At 48.8% G+C, this 12,897-nt stretch overlaps 1 protein-coding gene across 1 annotated transcript in view; it reads right to left on the bottom strand.

The window, feature by feature from the left end:
* Nucleotides 1–6,941: 6,941 nt before the first annotated feature.
* The window catches only part of GARRE1 (granule associated Rac and RHOG effector 1), a 58,677-nt gene continuing 52,721 nt past the window's right edge, over nt 6,942–12,897 (bottom strand). Inside the window, exons 11-13 of the mRNA XM_081107881.1 lie at nt 12,132–12,269; nt 9,525–9,603; nt 6,942–8,519 (exon numbers count right to left, since the gene is read on the bottom strand). Coding sequence (XP_080964007.1) covers nt 8,211–8,519; nt 9,525–9,603; nt 12,132–12,269 — 526 coding nt within the window. The 3' untranslated portion in view covers nt 6,942–8,210. The remainder of the gene's footprint in view (nt 8,520–9,524; nt 9,604–12,131; nt 12,270–12,897) is intronic.

Genomic DNA, 12,897 nt, shown 5'->3' with positions numbered 1-12,897 from the left:
GGGAGCCACCGAAGGGTCCTCAGCAAAGGAGGGCCATCATCCAGCAGGTTTTACAAAGGATCAGGCCCACCACGCAACAGGAATGGAAGGAAGGACAGATCGGAGGCTATGCAATAATGCAGGCCAGGGACAAAAGTGGCTTGGGCCAGGTAGCAGGAGTTCGGCATGGTGATCTGGATATATTGTGAGTGGAGAATTGACAATCTCCTGGTGAAAGAGAGATAAAGAATGGTCAAAGGTGACATCTAGTTTTCTAACTGAATTCCTGGAAAAATGGAATTGTCATTGCATCTTGCAGAGATGCAAGTTTTTTTGGGGGGAAATTATATGATCTTGTTTTTGGACATGTTTTCAAAACCTTTTCCACCTCTAAGTGTTGAGTTGGCTATACATGTCTGGAGTACAGGGGGAGGAAAGGTTCGAGCTGGAGGAAAAACTTGGGCGAGGCATCAGTGAATGGATAGCATTTGAATGACTCTCAGGGGGAGAGTTTGGATGAGAGGGAGAGAATGTAGTCAGAGAGGAAAGGAGGTCCAGGAACTGGGCACTCGAATTGAGCTTCTTCGTTGCTGGGTTCCACCAGCGTAGCCAGATGACGAGGTGTGTGCCCTGTCCTGCTGCAGTCCCAACCATGGGGCTCCCACCACCCACCTCCCAGCTCCATGCAGTCGATGCTGCCTCTGGCCTCTGTAGAAGGCTTGCTCTCCCTGCCCAGAATGATCTGAGTCCTAAAGATGAAGAAGGAAAATAGGAAGGGGCTGAGGACTGAAGAAACCACAGTACTTTGCAGGGAACAGCCCTGTCCACATGGTCAATATTTACCAAGAGGAGTTTGGGATTAACTGTCAGCTCTAAGATTGACCTGAACTTCCCATATCTCGCACAACCCTGACAATGCTGAACAGCACCTGTTCTGCTGGAGTTCATGGGAAATACTCCAACCAGAGTTTCCCATCTAAGCCAGTTACTTGTGTGCACAGAACAATGCTTCCACCCTAAGTTCTGTGTTTCAGAACAGAACCTCATCCAATGGGAAAGCCGATCTCAGGAGCCACTGCACCGTTAGGCACTTGCCCTATGATTCCTTGGATGACTTTTAGCCCAACAGTAGCCACTAATTCCTTTTTCTAATAGGCTGTTTTTGGTGACTCTGGTGGACATCTCTTGTCTTTGTCCAAAACCACTACCTCCAACCCTTGTGTTTTTCCTTCTGACTCTCTGATCATATCAGATATGAGCACATGACCTCAGTCAGCCAAACACTCTCCTTTTCTGTGACCCTGGTGCCAGCAGCAGACACTCCCAGCTTTTTGTGGTGTTAGATTGCCTTTCTGAAAGGACAAGCCTGAGGGTCAGTCCTTGGTCTTAAGGAAAACAATGGAGAGAATGACCCCCAGAGAGAAGCCAGAGGGAACCTCACAGGGCCCAGGTTCCTGGGGCGGGGCCACCTCTGTCTCTGTCTGTAGCTGGTACAGGAATCAGTGATTTCTCTTGACGGTGAAGTTGTTTTGAGCTGAACTGTCACAACTCCCAAGTATTTCCAAAGGTTTTTGGATGTTCACCTGCCACTGCCACACTCTTCTCCAATATCCTCTTGTCCATCCGAGTCTTATAGGAGCAGCTCTGGGCACTGAAGAAGCAGGAGGCGAGGCCTCTGATCATGGCCTTTTTGAAGTTTTCATCTTTTTGACATTCCTTTATGTGCATCTTCAGAAGTCTAGCCTCTATGGTTCCCAGCAGGTTCAACTATTCTGGATTTCCCCAATACTATTTTATGTTTAACATCATACTTTGAAATTCCAAAGTTGCATATATTTTCTACATTAGCAAAAAACTAGGTTCCTACCTGGAAGGCCGTAAGTTACAGTAGCCACGGAAAGAAAACAAAAAGGAGGACAAAGGGAGATGGTTATTAATTGAAAGCCATACATCCAATTGGCTTGGTGATTATTCCTGCCAGTTTACTCTGTGCAGAGTTCTGGGCTAAATTTTCTCCTATGCAACCTTCAAAACAGCCTTATGTTGTCCTTCCCATTTAACAGGTTGAGAAATCTAAAAACAACCACTCTGCTGGTAAGTAGAGAACCAACCCACGGTTGCCTGATTCATGAGCTGTTCTTAATCAAACCCTGTCTTGTCTGCCATTTTCTGGCTCTTCCCCATCATCTCAGTTTTGTTTTAGTATCAATTAGGCCTCTGATTGACAGGGTAGAATTTTACAAGTGGAAATGGCCAAGAATGGCATCTCAAACAGAAAGGATAACAGCATGGCAAAGGCAGAGAGGAATGGAGGCCCAGGAACTGGGCACTCAAACTGTGGGAGAGTAATCAGTCACTGACTGGAGTGTGAGGTGGGGCATCTCTGATCAAGTCTTAGGGAGTAGAGTGGGGTCTATAGCTTGCAAAAATATCAGTGTAAGGTAATCTTACATTCTGAAAAAGTGAAACCTATTGTTTTCCATCACCATCACCACAATCAACACCATATGTTGTACCAAGCCCGGTCTGCAAACCTCAGAGTATAGGGTTCAGGGTCCCAGGAATCCTGAGAAATCTTATGTGCCCAGACCAGGGGCTGATGTACCACAACGGAGAGAAAACCTGGTTCAGAATGTTCAAAGACCCTGCTTCCGCGCTGGGCACCTTCAGGTGACCTCAGTAAGTCTGGCCCTGGACAGAGGAGTGGATTGGAGGGTGGCCCGGAACTCGGAGGCAAGTTAGAAAGTCCAAACTTTAAACAAGGGTTAATTTCAGAGCCTAAGGAAAACCAATGGGCTTCCACTGAGTATTTGCAAAACCAGCACTTGCTGAGCCTGTGGCGGGTAAAGTTCCAAACAAGAGCCCTGTTATACAGATGGGGAAACTGAGTCAGACCTTAATTTCGGGCCGCTGGACAGGGCCAGGCAGGACCTGGAGACCAGGGGATCACCAGTAAAGGCGGAGGCAGAGGGAAAGGGAGTGTGTGTGTTTTCTGGCCCTGAGCTGAAGAAGCCCGAGGGAGGTCAGGCGCGAGGGGATCCACCCCATGACTTTTCATAAGCTGTTCCCGTTCCGGAGAGGCGCACCCACTGGGGATGCTGAGTCACGGTGACCGACGAGGCCTAGGGCGCCACACCTCCCTGCCACCCCGCGCAGCTCCCTCCCTGCCATCCCGCGCAGCTCCCTCCCTGCCACCCCGCGCAGCTCCCTCCCTGCCACCCCGCGCAGCTCCCCGCGCAGGCTCCCGCTCGCGAGGGGCGGTGTGCGCGTGTCTGCCAGCAGGGAAGACGGAAGCCCGACAGGTGGGGGCGGGGGAGCACACGCGTCAGCGTGTGGGCTCGCACGTCCGGGGTGCGCATGTGCGCATGCCCCCGCGCCGAGTTGGGGGCGGGGAGGAGGAGGGGTGCACAGGGGCACTCGCTAACGCCCCTGCCCGCACGTTTGGGATGGACGCGCGCGCGCATGTGCGCATACCCTGGGGAGGGGCGTGCGCCTGCGCACGCAGGAGTGGGAGGGGGCGCCGGCGCCCTGGGAGGCCCCAAGTTCGTCCTGCGTAGGCGTGACGCTTCGGGATGTCGCCCCAGGTTTTCCGTGTGAATCCATTGTTAGGTACGTGAACAGAAGTTCTCCACCGCACAATGGCCTGCGTTTCCATGAGAATAGCAAACTCTATACTTAGTAAAAGGCTGCTCAGTCCTATCCAGTTCCTAATGTCACCCCCTCCTTGCGGTGGAAGAACTCTGGTCATCATGTGTTTCAGTCCTAAATGAGAGGCGATTTCATTTCAAGTCTAGATCTATTTTTTTGCTCTGCATTAGAAGGTTGCCTCTGGCCCCAGCAACACCTCCTTTTGCCTGGCTTGCGTGGAGTTGCTTCCCGCTGTTCTGCACGGGGACATGTGGCCGTGAATGACTTGACTTGCTCCTTCCTATCATGAAGCCCTGGTTCTAGAGAGGGGCAAAGAAATGTGATTCCAGGGGAGCGCTGATTGCTGTCATGAAAAACAAAGCGGAGTAGAGGGCAGGCCAGGCCTGAGATCTGATGGAGAGGCCCTGAGCAGGAGCAGTTCCAGGAGCAACAGGCAAGTGGGCACCGGGAAGTTGGTGTCAAGGTAGCAGGGGTGTAAGGAAACCCTGAGGCCAGAGAGTGCAATGGAGATGTAAGAACACGGCAGAATTTAAATGTGGGTAAATACACACTTATAGGACTTCCTGACTGAATGAGGAGACAAGGACTGTCTTCTAGGCCACTTCCAGGCCCCTCACAGACATGCGGAAGCCTGGGTCCAGCCCGTCCACCCCTGTGGAATCATAAGGCCAGCTGTGTGTTACTTCTACTAGCCTGCCCTGAGGTTCCTTTGGTTGGGAGCCTGCTAGGCATGCTGACCATGTACAGTGCTTTTTGGCAGTCGAAGAGCTGAGCATTGGAATGGTTTCTTTCCTCGCGGTCTATAGATCACAACAGGGGCCACACAGCTCAGAGGGCCATCCCCTGCAAATGGTTAGCATTTGGCATTTCGGCTACACTCCTAGAGCTGAATGCCACACCAAGGATACCCCAAGTGAGGAAGGACTATCACCAGTCTCACAAGGATCTCACCTGCTTGTATGTTTCACGCTATTTCTCAAATGGGGTGAGGCCTCCAAGGACCCTCTGGGGACTCAGATGTAACATCTGTTCCGCTTCCATCGCCACCCATCCAGCATATAACCCAGGGTTACGTGACTCCTATCTCCACCACTATTGTTCATCAGGTCAGTGTTAACACCAGGTATTTGTGTTAAATAGGAGCACGCTTGGATAAATGTTTTGCCAGCTAGCTTTTAATATGAACTTTCCTTAAATACACTCATGCAACTTAGCTGTTCCTGAGGTATAGGTCCTCATGCTCAGCTTCTGGGCATCACAGAAGCATGAGTGGTGCTTACAGTTAGATTATATATTATCTATAGGCCCTGTGCATGAAAATTTGTGCATGGGGGGGGGGGGGGCGGTTCCCTCAGCCTGGCCTGACGCCTCTCAGTCTGGGAACCCTCAGGGGATGTTCTACTGAGGGCTCAGCCACAGTCTGGCCTCCCTCTGCAGAAGGTGATCAGAAGGATTGGGGAAGGCAACGCCCCCATCACCGCGCTGCTGCTGCTGAACTTAGCCCTCGCTTCTTTGCGCTGGCCCTGCCCCCTGCCCATTTGTGTGTGTGGAGATCTGGGGCCAGGCTGGCTGTGGGAGGTTGAGATACCTCGGTTGCACCCCTGTCCAGCCTCTGCAGAGGCTCCAGGACCATGGGTCGCCCGGCCTCTGCGAACTGAGGGGCCCTGCAGCACACGTGGGACCAGCCTGGGCCCTCGGTGTGGCTGCCTCTCCTGCGCCGCCGCCCTTGGCCCTCGCAGCTGCTGCGGCTTTGTTCAGAAGAACGGTCTAATTAGCGTATTATCCTTTTATTAGTATAGGTGCTCACACTAAGTTAATGAAAAAAGTTTCAATCAAGTGCTGTCTTATAGTAAATGAAAATGAGTTGAAATTCCTCTGTAACCCAACCTCTAGTTGTGGTTCCCAATGTACAATCTATTCTTCTGCTTAGCAGGATGATCATCCAGTCAGACTAGTCCTCCTTGTCCCTCTGGGGTACGGTTTCTGCCGTAGATTGGGTCCCTTATCCCTGGCTCTGCTCCCCGGAAAGGCTGCCTGGGCAGCGGATAGTATACATGCTGGTGTCCTTCCAAGTGGTCTTCACCATGACATTGGCCCCGCCCACAGCTTTGGCCTTGGGGAAGCCAGGAGAGGTGTGGTAGGTTGTCTTGTTTCCTGCTCATCCATCCCAGTTCATCCTATCACCTCAGTGGTCTTTCCCCTTTCAAGTTTTCAGAATCAGACAACAGACTGACCTAAAAACCAATTCAGGTGCAGCTTTTCAAAGTAACGAACCAAGTAGGGCTTCTGACGGTTTCTGTTGCAGTTCATTTTAAACAGACATACAAAATATATTATTAAATGTATATTTTTAATAAAGCCAATAGTTAATTTACTTATAGGAGCTTTAAAAGATACAAAATGTAGAGTTCCAGTTTGGAAGCATTGTAACTATTCACACAATGTCCTGCTGATGCCTGAGCAAGGACCCATGCCAGGCCACACAAAGGACACACACGCGCACACATGCAAACACACGCGCTTTGGAGAGACTCCTCTGCCAAGCGCAGCACCTGGAATTACCAGTGTTCAGAACAAGGTGGTGCTGAGAACACAGCACCTACCAGGAGACCACACAAACAGCTTCACACAGTCTCACAGCCCATGGAGATGCAATTTAAAAATGTCTTAAGAAAAACAGACTAGAATGGGACAATTAGCAACTTCGACGTCAGCTGTGCTGGGGCATCAAGGACTGACCTCTGACCAGGGTGAGGTCTTGGGGAGGCACTATTAATACAAGAGTGCTTTAGTATATCAGAACTTGAAATACAGGGTACTGTGGACACATTACTGAAGGAAATCGAAAACTATGTTACAAGTCAAACAGCCACAAACAACTTCAACAGTTTAGTGCACACACTGTGACGGCTAATACAGACAAGAGCCACGCAGGGTTGGTGCAGAGCACGTGCCTGAAAAAGTCTATGTACAAAATAGTTCTCTGTAAACATGGTGAGGTGAATGTTCAGAACCCATGGTGAAAGGATCACAAGTACAGGCAGCAATGGCATCCGCACACAGCACAGGACAACACCCGGGCCTGGAAGTAGCCTGGCGACACAGTATTGAAAATTCAGGCGGCTGGGCTCAGACACCCTCAGGGCCCTCTATAATTAGTGTGTATACAGACATATATATATTTTCTTTTTGGTATTTTTTAAATATAAATTTACTTATATCTGTAGAAAAATGAGAACATAAATGTGTTATTACAATCTTTGCTGGAAAAGGTTATATGGAGTTAGAAAGAATAAACCATTTATTAGTAGTTAACATATATTAAAATGGTTTAATGATTTAAGAAAATATAAAAAAAATATTAATACTGTCAAACTTTCATACCAGAAAATATTACAGATTTTTTTCAATTAGACTTTTTCAAAGATGAAATATGAAAAATTTAAATAAGTTTTATATAAAGAACTTCTGTAACCTCAATTAATATACAGTGGGATGTCTATTCTATATAGATATATTTATTATTATTTCTCAATTTAAGCACCATTCAATTCTTCTGGATCCATTCTGGCTGGAAAATCTCTAAATCCACAGGATGTTATCTATTTAATGGCACGTTAACTGAATATGAGGTGGGTTTTTAAAAAAAGAAAATACTTTAATTCCTATCTATATCTTGATTGGTTTGTCTTGAGCCAGTTCATAAAAGTTACTGCAATTTCAAGTGCCGGTGTCTCTGTCCAGCCTCTTGACCACACCCAGCCTCTGAGACTGTACTGAAGCCTCTGGCCATGTGTGGAAGGACCTGCGGGCAACAGGTGTGTCTCTGTCCTGCAGACAGTGGCCAGCTGGCTCATCTCCATGCACCATCAGGAACTGCCTCCACTTCAGTTTTATGATCCTGCTTTTGTAAATCGGACAAAAGCTGCACTCCCTGGGTGCTGCTGGGGTGGTGAGGGGCTGCCCACACAGAAAACCCCGGTAACTGCTTCTGATCACACATATTCTGTATGTTGCCCGTTTTGTATAAGCTTAAATAAAAATAGTGTTGGACAAACCTCCAGCCGCTACATTTGTTATCTTTAAACTTCAATGCATTTTAGGCAGGAGACGTTTTAACTGAAAACCTGTATGAAAAATAGCTATAAAATACAGTGATTGGTGTGGTCATCACTTAACGTGTGAAGAAGGGAGAGGTTTCAGAATGGTCAGTTTTGCAGTCATCCTTCCAGCCTGATGCCTTCCCAGCACACACAGTGGGACTACAAACTCGAGAGCTATTTCTCAGAGTGTGGCCTGTGGCCCAACTGCATCAGAATCACCAGAAGGGCTTATTACGCTCGAAGATCCAGCATTTCCCTGAGGAGGGTCCGAGACCTCCGTCTTCAGCTGGCCCTCTAGGGGTCTGATGCCTCCAAAGTTTGAGAAGCCAGGCCTTAAAGGCTTGGAGCTGCCAACCACCCCCATCCCCAAGGATCCTCGCCTGGGACAGGGGTGCACTGGTCCTCTGGGGGGTTGGTGCCAGCTAGTCAGACCTAGGATGGGGACACTGGCCCCAACAGCTTTGGGCAGGCAGGCCTGGGTCAGTACTGGGGCAAGTAGGCTGGCCTGCGCTCAGCCTTCCCCGGGAAGGCCTTGAAGCCCTTGGGCGCTGCCTTGGGTGCTGCTGGGGGTGGGGGCTGTGGTGGGGTCTGCACGTAGGAGAAGGAGGCCGTGCTGCAATCAGTGCTTGCAGCCCACACCGGGGACTGCAGCATCTGCATGGCGTCGTTCCACTGGCTGCCAGGGCTGGTGACCGCGTAGAGGGGTGCGCCTGGGCTAGGCAGTGTGCTGGGTAGTGGAGAGGGGTGTTGCCAGGGTGCTTTGGGTGGCCACGTTTTGGTTTTGTTATCCTGAGAGACAGAAGAAGGTTCTTAGTGGCACTTCTGGCAATTTGTCATCTCTCCCACCACCCCGATCTCTGCCCTGTTCTCACCCAGGAGGCAGGGTGAGAGCCTCTCCTCTCCCACAGCCCTGGGACAGCACTGTGCAGGAGAACTGGCAGTGGCAGGAATGTGGTCTGCACTGTTCAGGGCAGCAGCCACGTGCCAGTTATGGCTAGTGCAACCACGGACTCAATTTTTATTTCCATTGATTTCCACTGATATTCAAATAGCCACATGTGGCTAGTGTCTACCATATCAGGCAGCACAGTCCCACAGCTTCCTCTACATATAGCTCTGAGTTAGCTGAGCTGGCTGATCATTTAGACAAAATCATGGGGAAAAAGTTGTTCACCACAAAGATCCCATCATTTCTTTGACGCCCTCTTAAAATTTCAGCTTTGGTCCCTGGCCGGTTTGGCTCAGTAGATAGAGCGTCGGCCTGTGGGCTCAAGGGCCCCGGGTTCAATTCCGGTCAAGGGCATGTACCTTGGTTGCGGGCACATCCCCAGTAGGGGGTGTGCAGGAGGCAGCTGATCAATGTTTCTATCTCATCGATGTTTCTAACTCTCCCTCTCCCTTCCTCTCTGTAAAAAATCAATTAAAATATATTTTAAAAAACTCCAAAACTTCAGCTTTGGCCTCTGGCTGGGTGGCTCAGTTGGTTGGAGCGTTGTCCCGTACACCAAGAGATTGTGGGTTCGATTCCCCCGATGCCCAGTCACGGCACTACCTAGGTTGTGGGTTTGATCCCTGGTTGGGGAACGTTTGGGAGGCAACCGATCAAAGTTTCTCTCTCACAGCCATGTTTCTCCCTCTCCCTTCCACTTTCTCTAAAAATCAATAAACATATCCTTGAATGAGGATAATTAAATAAATGAATAAAAAATGAAAAAAATACTTCAACCTTGGAACCTTGCTCATGGTCTGTATCCAATAGAGCCAGCCCTGTGGCCAGAGCAGAGCCCCCAATACCTGATTCACATCCTCCACTGTGGTAAGAAGAGGCGGTGAGGGCAGCGTGCTGGTCTCCTGCTCTCCACTGCTGTGTTTCCTGAAAGAACCAAGAGCTCAGTGCAGTAGTTGCCTTGTTTCCTGTCCAGCTTACCTCCAGGGGGCACCTTATCCACTTGGCTCTGGCATCTGGGGCACTGATTCTAGGTGGGTGTGTGGAGACGTGCTTGGATACACAGCGTGCAGGGGGAAAAAGTGAGTCACCATCAAATGCTGCAATCCGCAAGCCATCACAGGGTTGGGATAGAGTAGGGGTGGCAGGCATGAGGACAAATACTGGCTCTTTCAGCTGCTGAGTCCATCAGCTATGGAAGCGGTTCTCAACCTGTGGGTCGCGACCCCTTTGGGGGTCGAACGACCCTTTCACAGGGGTCGCCTAAGACCATCGGAAAACACATATATAATTCTATATTGTTTCTGTCAATCACTATGCTTTAATTATGTTCAATTTGTAACAATGAAATTGGGGGTCATGTATTAAAGGGTCGCGGCATTAGGAAGGTTGAGAACCACTGAGCTATGGCCTTTTGTTAATTTATTCAACAGATACTGATTACTTACCATGCAATGTGGATATGTGACTATAAACTAAAAGCCTGTTAAGTTTCACAACTGACATGAAGTTTGTTATAAGGATGAAAAAGGCAGGATTAGCAGGCTCAGAGCCGGGTAACTCAGTCTGTCAGCGCTCTTGCATGCAGACAGCAATCTCTGCAGAGGTGATGCTACAGGTGACTGAGATGTCTAACCAGCCTCCCTGATTTCCCATGCCTCCAACAGAAGTCTGAAACTCCACCCCTGGCTCCATCCTGCTTCTCCTGCAGTCCTCCCAGTCTTGGTCCATGGCACCCCCTTTCACACAGATAGATATTCAGGCCAAAAACTTGCCTATCATCCTTGATTCTTCTCTCTCACACATACCCTCTGCCAATACCTCACCAGTGCCCCCTCATTGTGTTCAGCTTTCTGCTCATCAGAGGCCTTCCTGACTCTCATTCTGAAAACAGAAAATCTACCTGTCCCTTGCACTCTGCCCCCAAACCCTGCTTTATTTTTCTTCACAGCATCTAACCCAATCTGACATATTTTGTTGTTGTTGTTTTAAATCTGCCTTCCCGCAATAGAATATACCTTCCACTAGGAGGGGGATTTTGTTTTGTTTGCCGCTACATTAGGGTGCCTGGTACATGATAGGTGCCAATGGATGAATGAATGAATGAATGAATGACTTTAACTTCTCCAAGTCTCAACTTCTTCACCTATGAATTGGGGGTAAAACAGTACTTGTATAATAAGATGGTTGCTATGTGCTGAATTATGCCACCCCCCTACCCCCCAATTCATATGTTGACTCTAAATTCATATGCTGAAGTCCTAACTCCCAATACCTTATACTGTGAGTGTATTTAGACATAAGGTGCTTAAACACGTAAGTTAAAATGAAGTCATTAGGGTGGGTTCTAATCCAATGTGACTGTTGTCTTTATAGGAAGAGAAGATTAGGACATGGACACACACAGGAGAAGACCATGTGAAGATACAAAGAGAAGAAGGCTGTCTGCAAGCCCAGGAGAGAGACCTCAGAGGAAACCAACCCTGTTGACACCCTGATCTCAGACTTCAAGCCTCCAGAACTGTAGGAAAATAAACTTATCTCGTTTAAGCCCCCAGTCTGTGGTACTTGGTTATGGTAGCCCTAGCAAATAAATACAGAGGTTGCGAGAACTGACTGAGAAAATGTACGTAAATGCTTACCCAGGGCCTAGCTTGTATTAGCAATCACTATCATCACCACTGTTACAACTCCGTGACTCAGGTACCCTTCCCTCTTCACCTACCCACTCCCCACTGCTTATCCACTGAAGCCCGACCTGGCACACAAGGGCCGTGTAGCCTGGCCTCCCTTTCCCTCCACAGCATGCCTTCCACTGCTCAGGCAGCCCTGCGTGCGATTTCGCGCCCACGTCCTTCAGACGGCCACTCTGGGCCTCTGCTTTCTCACACCCACACAGCCTTCCTACTTCTCTGTAACCAAATTATCCTTTAACTATGAGATCTAAACTTCTTAGATCTGAATAGACTATATTTCTATTTTTTTCAACTTTGAAATACCAGTCAGAGGTCATTTTACCCACCTCTCCCTTTCACAAGGAAACTGAGGGTCAAGCCTTTTATTTGGAGCTGCAAAGCCTGCTGGTGAGCCCTGATTAGAACTTTCTTGTCCTGGTCCTGCTCCCCCCATTCCCACAAAAGCCTGCCTCCTGCAAGGCACAGACCAACACAGGCAAACCTGGTCTCAGAACTCTCCCTTGCCTGACATACTGGAACTTTTTTACTTCCATTGGCATGAGACTATTCTGCCAGCAAAACTCAACCCAATGTTAAGTCACCCGGACTAAAAGCCTGTGTGGTGGCCCCACAGAGGCCTAAGCAAGACAGTGCCAGCGAAGGCCCTCTGCCTTTTTCACACAGGCCGATTGGGAGCAGTGGGCTCCTGAGCTTTCCGGAGGACTAAGCTGTGGATCACATTCACGTGCCCCATCCTTTGATTCAGAAATCTCTTCATACCTTCTCTGCTTGACAGCAGCAACGAGGTCAGGCCCTGAAAACATGGAGAACAAGCTGTCGCCATTGGCGGAGGATGTCTCGTCACTCGAGCTGGCTGAGTCTCCCTGAGTACCCGACCAGCCGCTGTGCAGGCCATCCCTGAAAGCCAGAGAGAGAAGTTGGTCCTGGGCCTCCTGCAGCCAGCCTCGACGCCGGCAGCCCAAACCAGGCTCTAAAAATCTTTACCCTCCACTCATCTCACACCAGATAGTGGTTTCTTATGTCTTACATGCAGGTCCACGTGCACGTGACCTGTGCAGTTCAAACCTGCTTTATTCAAGGGTCAACTGTACTTTCGTTCCGTGGCTAGGAACCCATGTATGCAGAGTCAACTTAAATTTGTGTGGATTTTCAACTGCATGGTGGGTTGGTGCCCCTAGCCCTTGTGATGTTCAAGGGACAACTGTAATACATACACATCACTGCCCTTTATTCCTCTCAGAAACCTGTGGTTTACATATGAAATTCATCAGAGCAAACAAAAACTTGAGGTGGTCTTTAGCTGTCCAGATTTCTTAACCAGGTAGCAATAAGAGATGTGAAAAACCAATCCCCAGTTGTCTTTATGATGAAAATCCACAATCTCTCCATTCAATGGAATCAGAACCATACACCTTTACCTTTTGTAAATGGTAAGGATCACATTCCATAAACTACATGGGTTTGTTTCATAGACATGCTCATTTCAGCATAAAAACTTTGTTAAACATGCAATTTCTTTATACTA

This window comes from Myotis nattereri (assembly GCF_964212035.1).
Source record: "Myotis nattereri genome assembly, chromosome: 15".
Taxonomy (NCBI): Eukaryota; Metazoa; Chordata; class Mammalia; order Chiroptera; family Vespertilionidae; genus Myotis; species Myotis nattereri.
This window is presented reverse-complemented; position numbering and strand designations above follow the sequence as displayed.